The sequence below is a fragment of the Anolis sagrei genome, chromosome 11 (genome assembly GCF_037176765.1).
Source record: "Anolis sagrei isolate rAnoSag1 chromosome 11, rAnoSag1.mat, whole genome shotgun sequence".
In the NCBI taxonomy this organism is placed as follows: domain Eukaryota; kingdom Metazoa; phylum Chordata; class Lepidosauria; order Squamata; family Dactyloidae; genus Anolis; species Anolis sagrei.
Genome location: NC_090031.1, coordinates 6971587 through 6990000, shown reverse-complemented (window position 1 = coordinate 6990000; position 18414 = coordinate 6971587). Strand labels below are relative to the sequence as shown.

The 18414-nt window shown below is 43.5% G+C and overlaps 1 protein-coding gene across 7 annotated transcripts in view; it reads right to left on the bottom strand.

Moving 5' to 3' along the window:
• Positions 1–5730: 5730 nt before the first annotated feature.
• Positions 5731–18414, bottom strand: part of PBX3 (PBX homeobox 3) — a 291273-nt gene continuing 278589 nt past the window's right edge. For 3 of the 7 annotated variants that reach the window (XM_067471835.1, XM_060757405.2, XM_067471836.1), the window contains one exon: positions 5731–9674. In XM_067471835.1, the coding sequence (XP_067327936.1) occupies positions 9582–9674 (93 nt within the window). In that variant the 3' untranslated portion in view covers positions 5731–9581. The remainder of the gene's footprint in view (positions 9675–18414) is intronic. The other 4 variants (XM_067471834.1, XM_060757406.2, XR_010910327.1 and 1 more) reach the window with 3 other exon arrangements.

The window sequence follows — 18414 nt, the reverse complement described above, 5'->3', positions numbered from 1 at the left end:
ATCTATCTATCTATCTATCTATCTATCATCTACTTAGGCTGGGGATGGATGCATGGATAGATAGATGAGAGATGGATGGATGGATAGATAGATAGATAGATAGAAACGGATCCAACTGAAGTTGGATCAACACTGCCATAGAATGCAGTTTGGAATTGCTTTATATGGTCAGTGTAAAGACTTCCATGCAGATAAGCTGCATTTTACGGGTCAACACTGACCATACAATGCATTCCAGTGTAAATCCAGGCTAAATTAGCCAATTAATTAGTACTAGTAGCCATAATAATTACTATGCCTGTAGACTTATTATTGCTCAAAAAGTCCATCAGTGGTTTCCAACCTTTTACTCCAAACCCTTTGCAAAAATATATAATGTGGCCAGGGAAAGGGTCCCTCCAGAACTGTGACTGGGCTCCTGTCAGAGTGCATGAAGGATACAAAGGAATACTCATGACTATACAATTGTGATTTAGAAATATTTCAATTTGTGAGAGGTTTTATTTTTCGCTTTCCAGGAGTGCAATTGACCACGGTCCGCTTAACCACGCACCAATGGAGAAGACCTCCCGCCTTCTCCAAAGCCGGGTGACCTCCGTTCATGCTGCGGCGCATCACAGGAAAGAGCCCTTCCTTGGGTAATAAACGTTCATTATTCTCGGAAAACAAGGTCCATAAAACCAGCCCACCAAAACCACCGTGCTGTTTGGGCACTGTCATCTGTGAAAGGAAATCTATTACATTTTTTTTTCACAGCTCTAACAACATCTTGCACCACTTTCACACACCTTCTCTAGTCAATACATATTCGTGGGGACCACTTTGGGAGGTTCGACGTTGTTTTGGGGTCTTCCTATATAGCACAACATAACCCCAATGTAAACCTGCCTACTCATAACAACACTTAGAAAACAGGGTGATTACTACAGGAAACAATCAGGGCCAGCTAACACCTCCCAACCAATTATTCCACCAGGCAGGAAGCAGCCAGGCTTTGAAGCTGCAAGGCTATTCGATGCTAATCAAGCTGGCCAGTTGCAACGTTCACACTCAAACAGACAAGAGTTCTTTCTCCCACCCTGGACATCATTCCACGCTCTTCCCAGATTTGAACCTCTCTGACCTGTCGTTTTTCGGTCCCGCTGGCACAAGGGTTTAACCCATTGCAGAGGTAGTGAACCTCACTACCTCTGAGGATGCTTGCCATAGATGCAGGCAAAACGTCAGGAGAAATGCCTCTAGAACATGGCCCTATAGCCCGAAAAAACCCACAAGAACCTAGTGATTCCAGCCATGAAAGCCTTTGACAATACAACAACAACAACAACAACAACAACAATAATAATAATAATATAGAATATAACAATAGAAACTGCAAGTCGCTTCTGGTGTGAGAGAATTGGCCGTCTGCAAGGATGTTGCCCAGGGGATGCTGCCCGGATGTTTTGATGTGTTACCATCCTTGTGAGAGACTTCTATCATGATCCCATATGGGGAGCTGGAGCTGACAGAGGGAGCTCATCCGCACTCTCCAAATTCGAACCTGCGACCTGTCAGTCTTCAGTCCTGCCGGCACAGGGGTTTAACCCACTGTGCTACCAGGGGCCCTTAATAATATAATAATACTAATATATTAAATAAAATACTACTGATAAAATATAATATTTTAAATGGGTTAAACCCTGCTGGCACAAGGGTTTAGCCCATTGCAGCACCAGGGCTCCAATAATAATAATAATAATAATAATAATAATAATAATAATAATAATAATAATCTAACAATATAATACAACACAATAAATCATTGTGTTGTATAAAAATAATATACAATATAATAATACAGTATAATAATATAATAATACTAATATATTAAATAAAATATTACTGATAAAATATATTTTAAATAATATAATACAAGACAATAAATTATTCTATTGTATAAAAATAATATACAATATAATAATACAGTATAATAATATAATAATACTAATATATTAAATAAAATACTACTGATAAAATATAATAATAAATATTGATAGGTAAAGGTAAAAGTTTTCCCCTGACATTAAGTCCAGTCATGTCCGACTCAGGGGGTTGGTACTAATCTCAATTTCTAAGCCGAAGAGCTGGCATTGTCCATAGACACCTCCAAGGTCATGTGGCCGGCATGACTGCATGGATGACTACATGATAAACTGTTTTATTGTTGTGTATTTGTATATTTGAAGTAGTAATTTTTTTATTGCAAGCTGCTTTGTGTATCCATATGGAGAGATAAAGCAAGATATAAATAAATAAAAAATAAAATAAAATAATAAAATAATAATTTCCCCATTTTTCCCATTGAACCCACAGCTTTCCAGTCTGTCCCTCAAGTCATAATATACGACCAAAATCTCTTATGACTACATTTCCCAATAATAATAGTATCATAATATAATACTAATATATTAAATAAAATACTACTGATAAAATATAATAATATGTAATGATATGTTTTATTATTGTATATTTGAAGTTGTAATGTTTTCGGTTGCAAGCTGCTTTGTGTCTCCATATAAGACATAAATAAATAAAAATAAATAAATAATAGAAATAATAATTTCCCCTTCTTTCCCATTGAACCCACAGCTTTCCAGTCTGTCCCTCAAATCAGGGCCACATAAAACCAACCTTTCGGAGCCAGGCATCCAAGACGACCGGAGATCCTCTGAATTGCTTGGAAACTGCGATGCCACCAGGTCTTTTCTTCCAAAACAAAGTCATAATGGGACCTGTCTCTCCTGTTTCAGGCTCCAAAATGGCTCTTCTTTGTGTTTTTGCTCATGAGGTCAGGCACTCAGGCTCAGGGCAGGTGCCTCCAATTGGAGCTGATTGTGGTCCTACTGTTCTGAACTCCACCAACAATGGAATTGAACCAAACTTGGCACAAAGAATTCCCATGACCAACAGAAAATACTAGAAGGGTTTGGTGGGCATTGACCTTGAATTTGGAAGTTGTAGTTCACCTACATCCAGAGAACACAATGGACTCAAACAATGATGGATCTGGTGGACAAAACTTGGCATGAATCCTCAATAAGCCCAAATGGTGGAATTTGGGGGAAACCGACGTTGACATTTGGGAGTTGTAGTTCACCTACAATCAAAGAGCATTCTGAACTCCACCAATGATGGAATTGAACCAAACTTGGCACACAGAACTCCTATGAACAACAGAAAATACTAGAAGGGTTTGGTGGGCATTGACCTTGAATTTGGAAGTTGTAGTTCACCTACATCCAGAGATCACAATGGACTCAAACAATGATGGATCTGGACCAAACTTGGCATGAATCCTCAATAAGCCCAAATGGTGGAATTTGGGGGAAACAGACGTTGACATTTGGGAGTTGTAGTTCACCTACAATCAAAGAGCATTCTGAACTCCACCAATGATGGAATTGAACCAAACTTGGCATAAAGAACTCCTATGAACAACAGAAAATACTAGAAGGGTTTGGTGGGCATTGACCTTGAATTTGGAAGTTGTAGTTCACCTACATCCAGAGATCACAATGGACTCAAACAATGATGGATCTGGACCAAACTTGGCATGAATCCTCAATAAGCCCAAATGGTGGAATTTGGGGGAAACAGACGTTGACATTTGGGAGTTGTAGTTCACCTACAATCAAAGAGCATTCTGAACTCCACCAATGATGGAATTGAACCAAACTTGGCACACAGAACTCCTATGAACAACAGAAAATACTAGAAGGGTTTGGTGGGCATTGACCTTGAATTTGGAAGTTGTAGTTCACCTACATCCAGAGATCACAATGGACTCAAACAATGATGGATCTGGACCAAACTTGGCATGAATCCTCAATAAGCCCAAATGGTGGAATTTGGGGGAAACAGACGTTGACATTTGGGAGTTGTAGTTCACCTACAATCAAAGAGCATTCCGAACTCCACCAAAGATGGAATTGAACCAAACTTGGCATAAAGAACTCCCATGACCAACAGAAAATACTAGAAGTGTTTGGTGGGCATTGACCTTGAATTTGGAAGTTGTAGTTCACCTACATCCAGACAGCAGTGTGGACTCAAACAATGATGGATCAGGACCAAACTTGGCATGAATCCTCAATAAGCCCAAATGGTGGAATTTGGGGGAAATAGACCTTGACATTTGGGAGTTGTAGTTGCTGGGATTTGTAGTTCACCTGCAATCAAAGAGCATTCTGAACTCCACCAATGATGGAATTGAACCAAACTTGGCACACAGAACTCCTATTACTTGTGATTTTGTGATACGTAATCCAGGATATATATCTCATTTGCTGTGACATACTGTGTTTTTCTGTCAGTAAAATAATAATAATAATAATAATAATAATAATAATAATAATAATAATAAATGATACAAGGGTCTGGAGTTCCTCAAGTTGCTTCTGATACAACCAGAGGCGGCCATAGGTAATTTTCAATTATAAGCAAACAGTATTTTGGCACCCACCCACCCCCCACCAATCACTGATATATATTTTCTGTTCGTTGTGGGAGTTCTGTGTGCCATATTTGGTTCAGTTCCATCATTGGTGGAGTTCAGAATGCTCTTTGATTGTAGGTCAGTGTTTCTCAACCTTCCTAATGCCGCGACCCCTAAATACAGTTCCTCATAGTGTGGTGACCCCCAACCATAACATTAATTTTATTGCTACTTCATAACTGTGATTTTGCTCCTGTTATGACTCAGAATGTAAATATCCAGTATGCAAGATGTGTTTTCATTCACTGGAGCAAATTTGGCACAAATACCTAATATTCCCAAATTTGAATACTGATGGGGTTGATTTTGTCATTTGGGAGTTATAGTTACTGGGCTTCACCTACAATCAAAAGCATTCTGAACTCCACCAACAATGGAATTGAACCAAACTTGGCATACCGAACTCCCATGACCAATAGAAAATATTGGAAGAGTTTGGTGGGCATTGACCTTGAGTTTGGGAGTTGTAGTTCACCTACATCTAGAGAGCACTGTCGACTCAAACAATGATGGATCTGGACCAAACTTGGCACAGATCCTCAATATGCCCAAATGTGAACACTGTTGGAGTTTGGGGAAATGATACTTGACATTTGAGAGTTGTAGCTGCTGGGATTTATAGTTCACTTACAATCAAAGAGTATTATGAACCCCACCAATGATAGAATTGGGCCAAACTTTCCACACAGAACCCCCATGACCAACAGAAAATACTGTGTTTTCTGATGGTGTTAGGTGACCCCTCTGACACCCCCTCACGACCCCTCCAGGGGTCCCAACCCCCAGGTTGAGAAACACTGTTGTAGGTGAACTATACATCCCAGTAACTACAACTCGCATATGTCAAGGTCTATTTTCCCCCAAGAGTGCCTCAAGAGCGCCCCTGGGCAAAATCAACTATACTGCAAAGGCTTACTTTGCATAATGGGTGAGCCGCCCCTGGATACAACCCCCCCCCCCCCCATAGACAAAAACACAGTTTCTCAGGGTAGGTAAGCCAACCTCTATTTTTATGGCAGGAAGGGGACTTGTGGCCCGGCGGATGTTGCAGGATCATAGTTCCCATCATCCCTGAGTTTTGAAGTCCAACAATATTCAAAAAGATGGGTGTGGAAGCCACAATTTTGCATGCGGAATTTTGTATGCACAATTTTGTATTTCGATGGATCCAAGGGAAGAAAATGCCATCCACATTTTGGGTCATGAAAGCAAAAAAATTTTTATTCATGATTCGAAACTACATTGAACTACCACGAGGAAGACTCTTCAATTCGGGGGTGTAATCCAGTTAAGAAAGTAACACGAAACGGTTTAATACATTAGAATCACGGCCACAAATTATTATTATTCTTTCTTTTTCTTTTTTTCATTGAGTCAATCAGTTTCAGAATCGCATACAATATAAAAAGAGAGAAGGAAAAAGGAAAGAAAAAAGGAACCGAAAAAGAAAAATTAGGATCCCCGCCCCGCCCGCCCCCCAATTATACAAGGGTGAAATATACAGTACTGAATACTGAGACTTCTCTGTTTTACAATCCGTTATTGGTTTGATTTTTTTTCTCTTTTTCTTTTGCGTGAAATCAGTATAGGAACAAGATGAAGAACATTCAAAATGTTTTCTTTGTATTTACAAACAGTTTTCGCTGCTGTTCCGTGTCGAACCCAAAAGACCCCATGTTTCCGCTTCGAAGCCTTCTTCTTTTTTTTCTTTTCTTTTCGTGTTTTTTTTTCTTCGAAATTGTCTCTCGAAAAGTTGCCAACGCAACCCGGATGATTATTTACCATTATTATTAAAAACGCCGCGGCTGCCGTTATTTAATATTTCAAAGATTACAATGTATATTACATGTCATGAAGGGAGACAAAAGAGTTAATTACAAGATGCCAAAAAGAGGGAAGGAAAAGAAAAATCAGGATTTCGTTAAAAAATTTATTTCAAAGAGAGAGAGAGAAAGAGAGAGAGACAAACTACAGTGTGAATATTGTTTAGAGCAGCCGTTCTCCAAACCCAGCACACGCCAACTTCAAATCCCATCCCTTCCATGTCTGGGGATGATGGGAGTTGGAGTCTGGCCTTGCCAAGTTTGGGAAGGGCTGGGTTTTTATTTAGAGGTAGTAGTGAGCACTCTAAGCTAAAGAACATGTTTCTATTGGTTCGTTATGAGTTTCGCATGAGGTAATAAAGCTGTGTTTCGATTGGTGAGATGTATAAATACTCTTTTGCTACACTATGTACAAGATTCGGAAGAACGGCACCCAATTTTCGCCGGGTCCGTCTCGCTGCTTTCTGCAAATGGGGGGTGGCAAGCTGTTTTGCCTCTGATGGACCATCTCTGTCCAACAATGACGAACAAGAAGGAGGATGGCATTTGAGCAAAGAGGAGGAAGAAAGAAGTAGTCCTTTGAAGGCCCCAGGCTTTGGTCCTTCAGATATTTTGGAATCCTAGACAACACAGTTGGAAACACTGGGAACTGAATTCCAAAACCCTTAGGAGACCCAAGTTGGAGAACCACAGGTCCAAAACCCTTAGGAGACCCAAGTTGGAGAACCACCTTAGGAGACCCAAGTTGTAGAATCCTTAGGAGACCCAAGTTGGAGAACCACAAGTCCAAAATCCTTAGGAGACCCAAGTTGGAGAACCACAGGTCCAAAACCCTTAGGAGACCCAAGTTGGAGAACCACCTTAGGAGACCCAAATTGTAGAATACTTAGGAGACCCAAGTTGGAGAACCCTTAGGAGACCCAAGTTGGAGAACCACCTTAGGAGACCCAAGTTGGAGAACCCTTAGGAGACCCAAGTTGGAGAACCACAAGTCCAAAACCCTTAGGAGATCCAAGTTGGAGAACCACAGGTCCAAAACCCTTAGGAGACCCAAGTTGGAGAACCACAATGGGTCTCAACAAAAAGCAAATCAAGGAAGCGTGGAGGCATTCATCTAAGAATGAATGTCAACATAGGGAGAAATGGAACAAAACCACCCACATACCAGTGTTTTTCAATCTGTGGGTCCCCAGATGTTTTGGCCTTCAACTTGCAGAAGTCCTAACAGCTGGTAAACTGGCTGAGATTTCTGGGAGTTGTAGGCCAAAACACCTGGGAACCCACAAGTTGAGAACCACTGCTATATACTTGTGTATAAGTCTAGAGATTTTTGTCAAAAATTTCACTAAAAATTCAACTTATCCAAGGGTCATAGTGAATACTGCTGACTCTTATCTACAAAGGAACCAAGGAACCTTTATCTAAAAATGAACTGTCTCTTCTGAGATGATTGGCCAAAGGCAAGAAGAAACTAAATAGAATCATAGAGTTGGAAAAGACCTCATGGGCCATTCAGTCCAACCCCATTCTGCCAAGAAGCAGGAAAATTGCATTCAAAGCACCCCCAACATATGGGCATCCAGCCTCCAAAGAAGGAGCCTCCACCACTCCGGGAGCAAGAGTTCCACTGCTGAACAGCTCTCACAGTGAGGAAGTTCTTCCTCATGTTCAGGAGGAATCTCCTTTCCTGTGGTTTGAAGCCACTGTTCCACGTCCTAGTCTCCAGAGCAGCAGAAAACAAGCTTGCTACCTCCTCCCTATGACTTCCTCTCACATATTTATATATGGCCCTCATCATGTCTCTTCTCAGCCTTCTCTTCTGCAGGCAAAACATGCCAAGCTCTTGAAGCTGCTCCTCATAGGGCTTGTTCTCCAGACCCTTGATCATCTGAGTCACCCTTCTCTGGACACATTCCAGCTTGTCAACATCTCCCTTCAATCGTGGTACCCAGAATTGGACACGGTGTGATTCCAGGTGTGGTCTGACCAAGGCAGAATAGAGGGGGAGCATGACTTCCCTGGATGTAGGCACTAGACTCCTTTTGATGCAGGCCAAAATCCCATAAGCACTGACCCCCTCTACTATCTCCACCTGTCCAGAAGAACCGAGCTCCTAAAACATTTCTCTCTCTATGGAATAACCCTCGATTTGTCCACTAATCTTATCAAAATCCATGATTTTAGTCCCCAAACCTGTCATTGACTTATACATGAGGTCAACTTATACAAGAGTACAAGAGTTGTTCTTTGTAAAGGCCCTAAATGAGTGGTTCTCAACCTGTGGGTCCCTAGATGTTTTGGCCTTCAACTCCGAGAAATCCTAACAGCTGGTAAACTGGATAGGATTTCCCAGTTTACCACCTGGGGACCCACCAGTTGAGAACCACTGCTGAATTGGGTTGTTGTAGGTTTTTCGGGTTGTACGGCCATGTTCTAGAAGAACATTGCTGAATTAACAGATTCTGGGCTTTGGACCTCTAGATAGTTGTAGACCTTGGTTCTCAGTAGCGTTGGCCAACATCATTGATGGTTGGCCAAGGCTATTGGGAGCTGAAGTCCAAAACTCAACGTTGGAGAACCCTAGGTCTAAGTAGCTTTGATAAGACAGTGGATCCCAACAAATGATGAATCATGGAAGCCTGGAAAAGTCAACGGTTGTCAATATGAGAAGAAAGGAGATGTGGAAAATTAAAAAACGGATTGGGTTCTGAAATCCAAATTGCAATGGAGGTTCAGCTAGGTATGAGGACCCTACTATGACGTCTTCTGTGAAACCAAGAAGTCAATGGCATGTTGGCCCTCCTTCTGAAGCCCATTGATAATAACTTATTCTTCATCAAATACTTCTGGGGCTACAAACAATGGTAAATTGTGGCCTAGCTGGATAAAGTGCTTGGTTGTTTTATTCTTCTTGAACGTTGTGTGTGAGTGTGCGCCTCTTTGTGATATTTAAGGACATATACAAATGATTAAGAGATCTTTAACATAAAATATATATATATGTAAAAAAAAAGAACACACACACGCAACAGAGTCATCGAGTTCTCTGGTACAACAAGGTTTACAGTAAAGCCATCCATGGTAGGCTATCCAAAACAAAGAAGAAGAGAAAATCCTTTATTTTATGTCATGGTTTCCTTGTTTTCCTTCGGGGAATCCGAACCCACGAGACAAAGGCCTCCCAGCTTCAGGAGAATGAGACAAAAAGTGTCAGGAGGGGGTTAGTTAGAGGTGTCTGAATGCACGCTTCCCGGGCCTTCTGTTGGAGAGGTCACAGAAGATGGAGTGGTCGCATCTTGCCAGCCTCCATTTGCCTGAAGAGGAGGAGAAGACAACAACATGGCATTGAAAAGAGTTGTCAACTACTACAATCGCTAGCTTCAACAGCTCTTGACTTCGGCTGGGCTGGACTAGCATTTTTGCTAGCGTCATAAGATCATTTTACACCTGCATATTTTATTTTTGGGTCGTGAAGGAGGTTCCAATATCTATTTATTGGATCCATATCTCACTTTTCTCAAATGAGACTCAAATGGCTTGCAATATAAACCTATATATAAAGCAATGCAGAGCAAACCGATGCATTTCAATCAGTTTCAATCAGTTATTAACTGGTACACACTTTGTGTATCTTTGACTATTGCGGTTTTTTGTGTCGTTGGACTGCAATAAAGCTTTTCATCATCTAAAACAGTGGTTCCTAACTTTTTTCACCAGGAACCATTCTGATGAGGAACCACTTTGACCAGGGGCCACTTGACACGGGGAACATTTGAACAGAGTCCACTTGAACAGGTACCACTTTGACCAGAGGCCATATGACTAGGGACCACTTTGCCCAGGGACCACTTGATCAGGGACCACTTTGACCAGGGACCACCTACTCAGGGACCACTTGACCAGAGACCACTTGACCAGGGACCACTTTGCTCAGTGACCACTTGCACAGGGACCACTTGACCAGGGACCACTTGAACAGAGACCACTTGACCAGGGACCACTTTGCCCAGGGACCACTTGGTCAGGGACCACTTTGCTCAGGGACCACTTGACCAGAGACCACTTTGGTCTGGGACCAATTGCACAGGGACCACTTGACCAGGGACAACTTTGCTCGGGGACCACTTGCACAGGGACCACTTTGACCAGGAACCACTTGAACAGGGATCACTTGACCAGGGACAACTTCGCTCGGGGACCACTTGCACAGGGACCACTTTGACCAGGGACCACTTGAACAGGGACCACTTTGCCCAGGGACCACTTGAACAGGTACCACTTGACCAGGGATCATTTTGACCGGGGAAAACTTGACCAGGAACCACTTTGACCAATGACCACTTGACCAGGTACCACTTGACCAGGGAACAAATCTGTTTTTGATCAACTTTAGATTCAGTTTGGTTATTTGTGGTGCTGATTCAGAAAATTGCATTGGATAGACCACATCAGCTCTAGTTTCTGATGCAGAACATATGCCATCCAGTAGTTGCCATCTGCTTGCCCACAGAAATCCATATTTCATAATCTAGAGCTGATGTGGTAATAGGAATCTTTTGTGGATAGTCCTCCTCTCCCCTCCCGACATCCCCATTGACTCAGCACTATAAGAGTTTCACAAGACCAGTTGCTCTCGTTGTTGTATGGTTTCAAAGCAATTATGCAGTAATGGTGAGGCCATGGACCAGTGGTTCTCAACCTGGGGTCCCCAGAAGTTTTGGCCTACAACTCCCAGAAATCCCAGCCAATTTATCAGCTGTTAGGATTTCTGGGAGTTGAAGGCTAAAAACATCTGGGGACCCCAGGTAGAGAACCACTGCCATGGACCATATTTTGGTTCTTGTGGACCACTGGTGGTCCACGGAACACAGGTTGGGAACCACTGATCTAAAACAATACGGAGCATACTGGTTGAAAAAGTATCAAACTATACTTCCAATTAAAATACAGGTTGACCATCCCTCATCCGAAACACTCCAAGATCAAAATTGTCCACAGCTATTTGCTGACTCAAAGTAAACAAACCTTCTCTCATACACAAAATATTTAAAAATTGTGTCTATAATGTGAGTCTCAGGCTAAATGTATATGAAACATAAATGGATGTCATGTAGACACTTAGGTCTCTTATCTTAGATAGCTCATTGTGTTTGCATCTGCAAAGACAGGACTATGTTTTCTCCACTCCAAACTGGAAATAGAAAAGAGTAGTCAACTACTACAACCGCTAGCTTGTGGAAGAATAGTTTCTGGTTGGAACCTTAGGCTGATAAACTCCGAAAGGTGTTCAGGCGTGTTTCCCTTAAGAAAGCCCACGCTTTGACCTGCTCCAGGCATGACTCTTTGGGAAGCTGAGGGAGATGCCTTCACAGCATTGTGACCCATAGGACTCAAGGCCCGGAGCTCCTTCCGTGACTCTCGGGCTTTTCCAGCAACATGATTCTCTTAAGGGGGGAAAACAAGGAAGGGAAAAGGGAAGAGAAGCTCTAACACGGTTGGATCTTAATTTCATTTTCAAAAGTCTCCCTTCTGGGCATATGTCAGAGCCATTTAGAGGAGGCCGGTTGAGACAAGGCCTGAGCGGCCCTCCAACCAACCGCAAGCGTCTTGGAGGAAAAGAGGCAAGAGCAGGAAGAGAGGCAGCGAGCCCCCGATTTGATTTTCCAATTACCCATAAGACAAAGTGTCTCAGCCCCAAAACTCTTCCCCCAACATCGCGGCCCTCCAGCCAGCTTTGCGGATGCGGCTCTCCCCATCTCCGACGCATTAGACCTGCATCAGCAAGAACGGCGCTCAGAAACAAATTCGCCTTCTGTCTCAGCCCATTGAGGCAATTGCTGAAATCAATGTCTGATCAGATTTCTGCTGTGGCAGACAGCTTGTCGCTACATATTTTTATGTCAGTCAAGAAGAGGGAGGAGCGGGCCGCGCACGTTGGGGGGACGCTGAGTAGAAGTGACGGGCGTGAAGGCTCACCAGAGCACAGCGAGGCTCACTCCGAGCGCTCCCGGCGTGCGGTAGCCTTTCCGAAGGATCTCCCCCACCAAAACAACAACCCCAAAAGCCCGTGCCCACCCAAATAGTCCCCTATTTGGGTTTCATTGGTATCCCATGCCCGGAACTGGTCACCAATGGGATCACCATTCATCTTTCTGAGGATAAGGTCTAAGTTGTCCTCAAAATATCAAAACACACACACAAATGAGCAATAGGGAACAGATAATGGAGTATGGAACAGACCTTATCTTGTTCAGTTATCCCAAGCACTAGTGAGGCAGGTTGACCGGCTCCCTTTACTACTACTACTACTACTACTACTACTGCCATATTTTGATTCTAAGATGCTGTCGATTTTAAGACGCACACTAATTTCAGTACCACCAACACTATATGGCACTCCATGCAGTCATGCCAGCCACATGACCTTGGAGGTGTCTACGGACAATGCCGGCTCTTCGGCTTAGAAATGGAGATGAGCACCAACCCCCAGAGTTGGATAAGACTGGACTTCATGTCAGGGGAAACCCTTTACTTTTACCTATCATGACATATTATTATATTTTATTAATAATATTTTATTTAATATATTAGTATTATTATACTGTATTACCCTTACCTATACCTATACCTATGGAGCCCCCGGTGGCACAGTGGGTTAAACCCCTGTACTGGCAGGACTGAAGACCGACAGGTTCGAATCCAGGGAGAGGCGGATGAGCTCCCTCTATCAGCTCCAGCTCCTCATGCGAGGACATGAGAGAAGCCTCCCACAAGGAAGATAAAAACAGCAAATCATCCGGGCGTCCCCTGGGCAACGTCCTTGCAGACGGCCAATTCTCTCACACCAGAAGTAACTTGCAGTTTCTCAAGTCACTCCTGACACGACCAAAAATAACCCTATACCTATACCTATATACATATACATATATACATATACATATATACATATATATGGAGCCCCCAGCAGGAGATTAAACTGCTGAACTGCAGAAATTGCTGAACGAAAGGTCACACTTTCGAATCTGGAGAGCGGTGTGATCTCCCGCTGTTAGCTCCAGCTTCTGCCAACCTAGCAGTTCAAAAAGATGCAAATGTGAGTATATCAATAGGTACCGCTCCGATGGGAAGGTAACGGTGCTCCACGCAGTCATGCCAACCACATGACTTTGGAGGTGTCTACGGACAATGCCGGCTCTTCGGCTTAGAAATGGAGATGAGCACCAACCCCCAGAGTTGGACACAACTGGACTTAATGTCAGGGGAAAACCTTTACCTTTACCTATCATTATATATTATTATATTTTATCAATAATATTTTATTTAATATATTAGTATTATTATACTGTATTACCTATACCTATATATATATATATATATATATATATATATATGGAGCCCCCAGCAGGGGATTAAACCACTGAACTGCAGAAATTGCTAAACAAAAGGCCACAGGTTTCGAATCTGGGGAGCGGCGTGATCTCCCTCTGTTAGCTCCAGCTTCTGTCAACCTAGCAGTTCAAAAACATGAAAATGTGAGTAAATCAATAGGTACCGCTCCAATGGGAAGGTAACAGCGCTCCAAGCAGTCATGCTGGCCACATGACTTTGGAGGTGTCTACGGACAATGCCGGCTCCTCGGCTTTGAAATGGAGATGAGCACCAACCCCCAGAGTCGGATACGACTGGACTTAATGTCAGGGGAAAACCTTTACCTTTACAATATATCTCTATCTATCTATCTATCTATCTATCTATCTATCTATCTATGGTGTTGGTGGTACTGAGGTTAGTGTGTCTTAGAATCAACACACACAAATATATACATATACATATGTATCTATCTATATATATATATAGAGAGAGAGAGAGAGAGAGAGAGGCACACATACAGAAGTTCCTACAGATCAGAGCCTGAACTATCCTCTACATGAGGGGTTCTCAACCTTCCTAATGCCGCGACCCCTTAATACAGTTCCTTATGTTGTGTTGACCCCCAACCATAACATTATTTTTGTTGCTACTTCACAACTGTAATTTTGCAACGAGTATGAATCGTAATGTAAATATCTGGTATGCAGGATGTATTTTCATTCATTGGACCAAATTTGGCACAAATACCCCATATGCCCAAATTTGAATACTGGTGGGGTTTGGAACAGGGTGGGATTGATTTTGTCATTTGGGAGTTGTAGTTGCTGGGATTTATAGTTCACTTACAATCAAAGAGCATTCTGAACCCCACCAACAATAGAACTGGACTTAACTTTCCACACATAACCCAGATGACCAAGAGAAAATACTGTGTTTTCTGATGGTCTTCGGCAACCACTCAGACACCCTCTCGCGACCCCCCCAGGGGTCCCGATCCCCAGGTTGAGAAACACTGCCTTAAAGGGACTCGCTGGTGTGTGCCTCCCTTCAGCCTAACACGCTCTCCCTTGCCCACACATGCGTACCACTCTGCCATGCTACTCTCTCCTCCCTGCTTGGAGTCTCAAGAACAGCCCTCCCCATAGATGAGAGGCCAGTTGAGATACCATTCAATCACAGAAGGAGGAGGGCTTTTGGTAGGAGTATTCATCATCTATTTCCAAAAAGGAAGAGGACAGGCAGAGAGATCTTCAGCCTTCTCTGCCAAGGGGGTTCCAAAGACCATCAGAAATATTTTTTTCTGATGGTCTTTGGTGATCCCTCTGAAACCGCCTCATGACCCCCAGGTTGAGAAACACCGTTATAGTTAGTGATGTTGATATGACATGTGGATAAGCTGGGAGTCATTCCCAGAGGCAGCCCTAGGTAATTTTCAGCGGTAAGCAAACAGTATTTTGGCACCAACCAATCTTTTACTTACTGAGGCGATCCCTCGTTTTCCGAGGATGATTGTCTTCCAGTGTTCTTGTGAGTCCGTATGTGGCTGTGGAGCCCTATTCTTGCTCTGCATCTTCTTCCGCAGTGGGGGCATTGGTTTCCAGGTGGAAGGCGGTCCCGGTCAGGGTTGGCTTGACACGCCTTCCTCTTGGCACGCTTCTCCCTTTCGCCCTCCATTTGTGCCTCTTCAAATTCTGCAGCACTGCTGGTCACAGCTGACCTCCAGCTGGAGCGCTCAAGGGCCAGGGCTTCCCAGTTCTCAGTGTCTATGCCAGAGTTTTTAAGGTTGGCTTTGAGCCTATCTTTCAATCTCTTTTCCTGTCCACCAACATTCCATTTTCCGTTCTTAAGTTCGGAATAGAGCAACTGCTTTGGGAGACGGTGGTCGGGCATCCGGACAACGTGGCCGGTCCAGCGAAGTTGATGGCGGAGGACCATCGCTTCAATGCTGGTGGTCTTTGCTTCTTCCAGCATGCTGACGTTTGTCTGCCTGTCTTCCCAAGAGATTTGCAGGATTTTCCAGAGGCAGCGCTGATGGAATCGTTCCAGGAGTTGCATGTGGTGTCTGTAGATCACATCTCACAGGCATATAGCAGGGTTGGGAGGACAATAACTCTATAAACAAGCACCTTGGTATCCCTACGGATGTCCCTGTCCTCAAACACTCTCGGCTTCATTTGGAAAAATGCTGCGCTCACAGAGCTCAGGCGGTGTTGTATGATATATATTTTCTGTTTGTCGTGGGAGTTCTGTGTGCCATATTTGGTTCAATTCCATCATTGGTGGAGTTCAGAATGCTCTTTGATTGTAGGTGAACTATACATCCCAATAACTACAACTTGCATATGTCAAGGTCTATTTTCCCCCAAGAGCGCCTCAAGAGCGCCCCTGGGCAAAATCAACTCTACCGCGAATGCTTACTTTGCGTAATGGGTGAGCCGCCCCTGGTCATTCCGCAGGAAGGGACAAATACCAGTGCCACCTTGGAGAGCAGCTCCATAACACAAAGGAAACATATTCATTTTCACCTCTATATCCTTGAAATTGCCCAAATGACTACCAGAGACATAGAATGGGAGGTTTCCGTTGACCACCAATTGGTAAGCAAGTGTCCCATTGAGTGTCCAGATTTGGTGCACCATTGTGAAAGATGCCAAAGCCAGTTTGTTGTGTTGGGAACAGGACCTGCTGATCTTAGAGAGATGGGAGCATCTTATGTAAAATACTCCAGCCCTGGAGAGAGATATTCCGAGACCTCCTCCTCCTCCTCCTCCCCTTCTTCCCCTTTTTTGGCAGCCTTCCACTTGCCACAAGAGTAAATATTAATGATCTAAAATGTGATTGAAGATGTTCAATTGATGGGAAGGGGGGGGAGTTAGAAGAGAGAGGGATTGGGAAAGGGGGGCCAGTCCCATTAAATACTCAAATCCTTTCCCATTTGAAATGTCAAATCTTTCTTTTGGGGGGTTTATAAATAACTCATAATAACCCACAACAAACCATATAAAAAGCCTTTTAGTCACATTTCTCCCCTTTTTCATTTAAGTGTTTTGAAATGCTTCAGAGAATTTGCGATATCCTTATCAAGATGATAAAATATGAAATTCTCATTGCCTGCAGCATTTTGCAGACATGAATTCCATCTTCGCTGATGAGGTCTGATAAGGCACTGTTATATTATACAGTGCATAATCTCAAACCACCAGAGTAAGGATTAATTTATTTGGGGGTGGGTGCGGGGAAACGCACGAGGAGAGGGAAACACGAGCTGACAAGCTCTCCCTCAGCTGCCAAGCTGAGTAAAAATATTGTGCATTGGTTGTTTGTAAATTTGGATAAAGAGGGAATGATGTTTACTTCAGATGGAATATCTTTAGACTCATATCTGCGGGAGAATTTTCTCCCCTCTTAAGTCGATTTTCATACCTTGGAAAGGATGGGCTGGATGTCTGGGTCGCGGAATCAGCAAACGTCCCAGATGTGCGGAAAGAGGAGGAAAAGAGCCACAGCTCCCTTTGCCATGGTGCAAAATTGTGTGTTGATGTCGTATTTCTACTATTCGTGTGTCATTTGAGGACTAATAGCCGTGATTCCGAGATGCACCCCCTTTTTGGAGATGTTTACACCAGAAAGAAGTGCATCTTAGCATCAAAGAAATGTTTAGGTTTCCGTTGTTTTCTTGAATTTTTGAAAAAATGACTAAAATAATTTCCCTTGCATTTATTTTGATTGCTCCTTATCTTACTGAGCAATTCAGACAAGGTTTCCAATGGAGAATTTTCTTCCAAACGAGAAGAATAATAGGGAAAGAAATTTCACAATCGGGAAAGCGAGATGGTGATGTCGATGAAGTCTTTCTTCGATTCTAAGGCACACATTTCCTCTAGAAATGAGGTACACTTGTCCTCCTCTTCCTTTTTGGAAACAGACGGAAAATCCTCCCACCAAAAGCCCTCCTCCACTGCGACTGGCCTCTGAGCCAAGGGGAGGGCTGGGTTGTAGGTTTTTTCGGGCTATATGGCCATGGTCTAGAGGCATTCTCTCCTGACGTTTCGCCTGCATCTACGGCAAGCATCCTCAGAAGTAGTGAGGAGGGCTGTTTCTGAGACTCCAAGCAGGGAGGGGAGAGTAGGCGTGCTCGGCGCATGATGCTCATTTGCAGGTGAGTGAGAGCATGTGAGGCCCACGCCAGAAAGTCCCTTCAAGGCATGGGGACTCTCTGGGGGAAGTTTGGTCCCGGGGGGGGGGGGGTGCCAGACAAAAATAACCCCTCCCATCCAGGAAAGCCTTTAAAAGAATTAATGCTGGCCCTCTCCTGGCACGTAGAAATGATGCACCAGAAGAAAGGGAAGCAGGAGCAATTTTCCTCCTCCAGGAGCCCCAAAATCCCATGACAGCCGAGTGGATTCGGAGCAGAAGTCACGTGGCACGATCCTTGCACCTAATCCACACTGTGCCAACAGCTGGAAAGACTCAGGTCTTCTGAAAGACCCGGGTCTTTCCAGCTGTCAAATTACTTGGGCACAAAACAGGGTTTTTCTGTTTTTTGTGCCAAAGGAATTCATTTTTACCTGAGGTATCATTTGGACACCCCAGGAAAAAATGCTGGAGGGCGCGCATTTTCCACCCTGTGTGGATGCGCCCTTAGATATATAGAGGTTCTTGGAAACACATCAACATTTTTGC